The 497-nt window shown below is 40.8% G+C and overlaps 1 protein-coding gene across 1 annotated transcript in view; it reads right to left on the minus strand.

Moving 5' to 3' along the window:
- Nucleotides 1-10: 10 nt before the first annotated feature.
- Nucleotides 11-497, minus strand: part of LOC113341254 (phospholipid-transporting ATPase 3-like) — a 982-nt gene continuing 495 nt past the window's right edge. Inside the window, exon 3 of the mRNA XM_026586201.1 lies at nucleotides 11-389. Within this exon, the coding sequence (XP_026441986.1) occupies nucleotides 80-389 (310 nt within the window). The 3' untranslated portion in view covers nucleotides 11-79. The remainder of the gene's footprint in view (nucleotides 390-497) is intronic.

A 497-nucleotide genomic window follows, 5' to 3' on the forward strand; every position in this document is an offset into this window, starting at 1 on the left:
AGAAAAACAAAACTAGGATATGGTACAACTAATTTTACAAAATAGGTATCAGATGCAAACACAACATTTGCATCAAGTTTCACTTCTTTTTATGTGCCCTTGGTTTTGACTTCATCATACTAGCTCTTCTGGCAACATCCCATGCTTTCTGCGGGGCATAAACTCCAAACTGGGAAGCGAAAAATGATTCGTAACCTGGTGAGTCAAAAGCAAACCCAGTGTGTCTCGACCTTTCTTTTGGAAGCATAGCAACCGCGTATCTCTTTTCCTCAGCTGGTGATGGCTGGCTAGCGACCTCCAGCAACTGTGGCCTACTGTTATCTTCTGGGTCATCTCTATGGATTTCCTGAATAATCTCGTAGTCATAAGGGAAGAACCATCTTCGAATCCTATAAATAAATAAAGAACAGAACGGGTTATTTCAGTGCACGATACTAAATAGAATTGGAAATTGAAGCATCAAATACGTAATACCGCATGCACTGAACCCCAACCAA

Source organism: Papaver somniferum, unplaced genomic scaffold (assembly GCF_003573695.1).
Source record: "Papaver somniferum cultivar HN1 unplaced genomic scaffold, ASM357369v1 unplaced-scaffold_27416, whole genome shotgun sequence".
In the NCBI taxonomy this organism is placed as follows: Eukaryota; Viridiplantae; Streptophyta; class Magnoliopsida; order Ranunculales; family Papaveraceae; genus Papaver; species Papaver somniferum.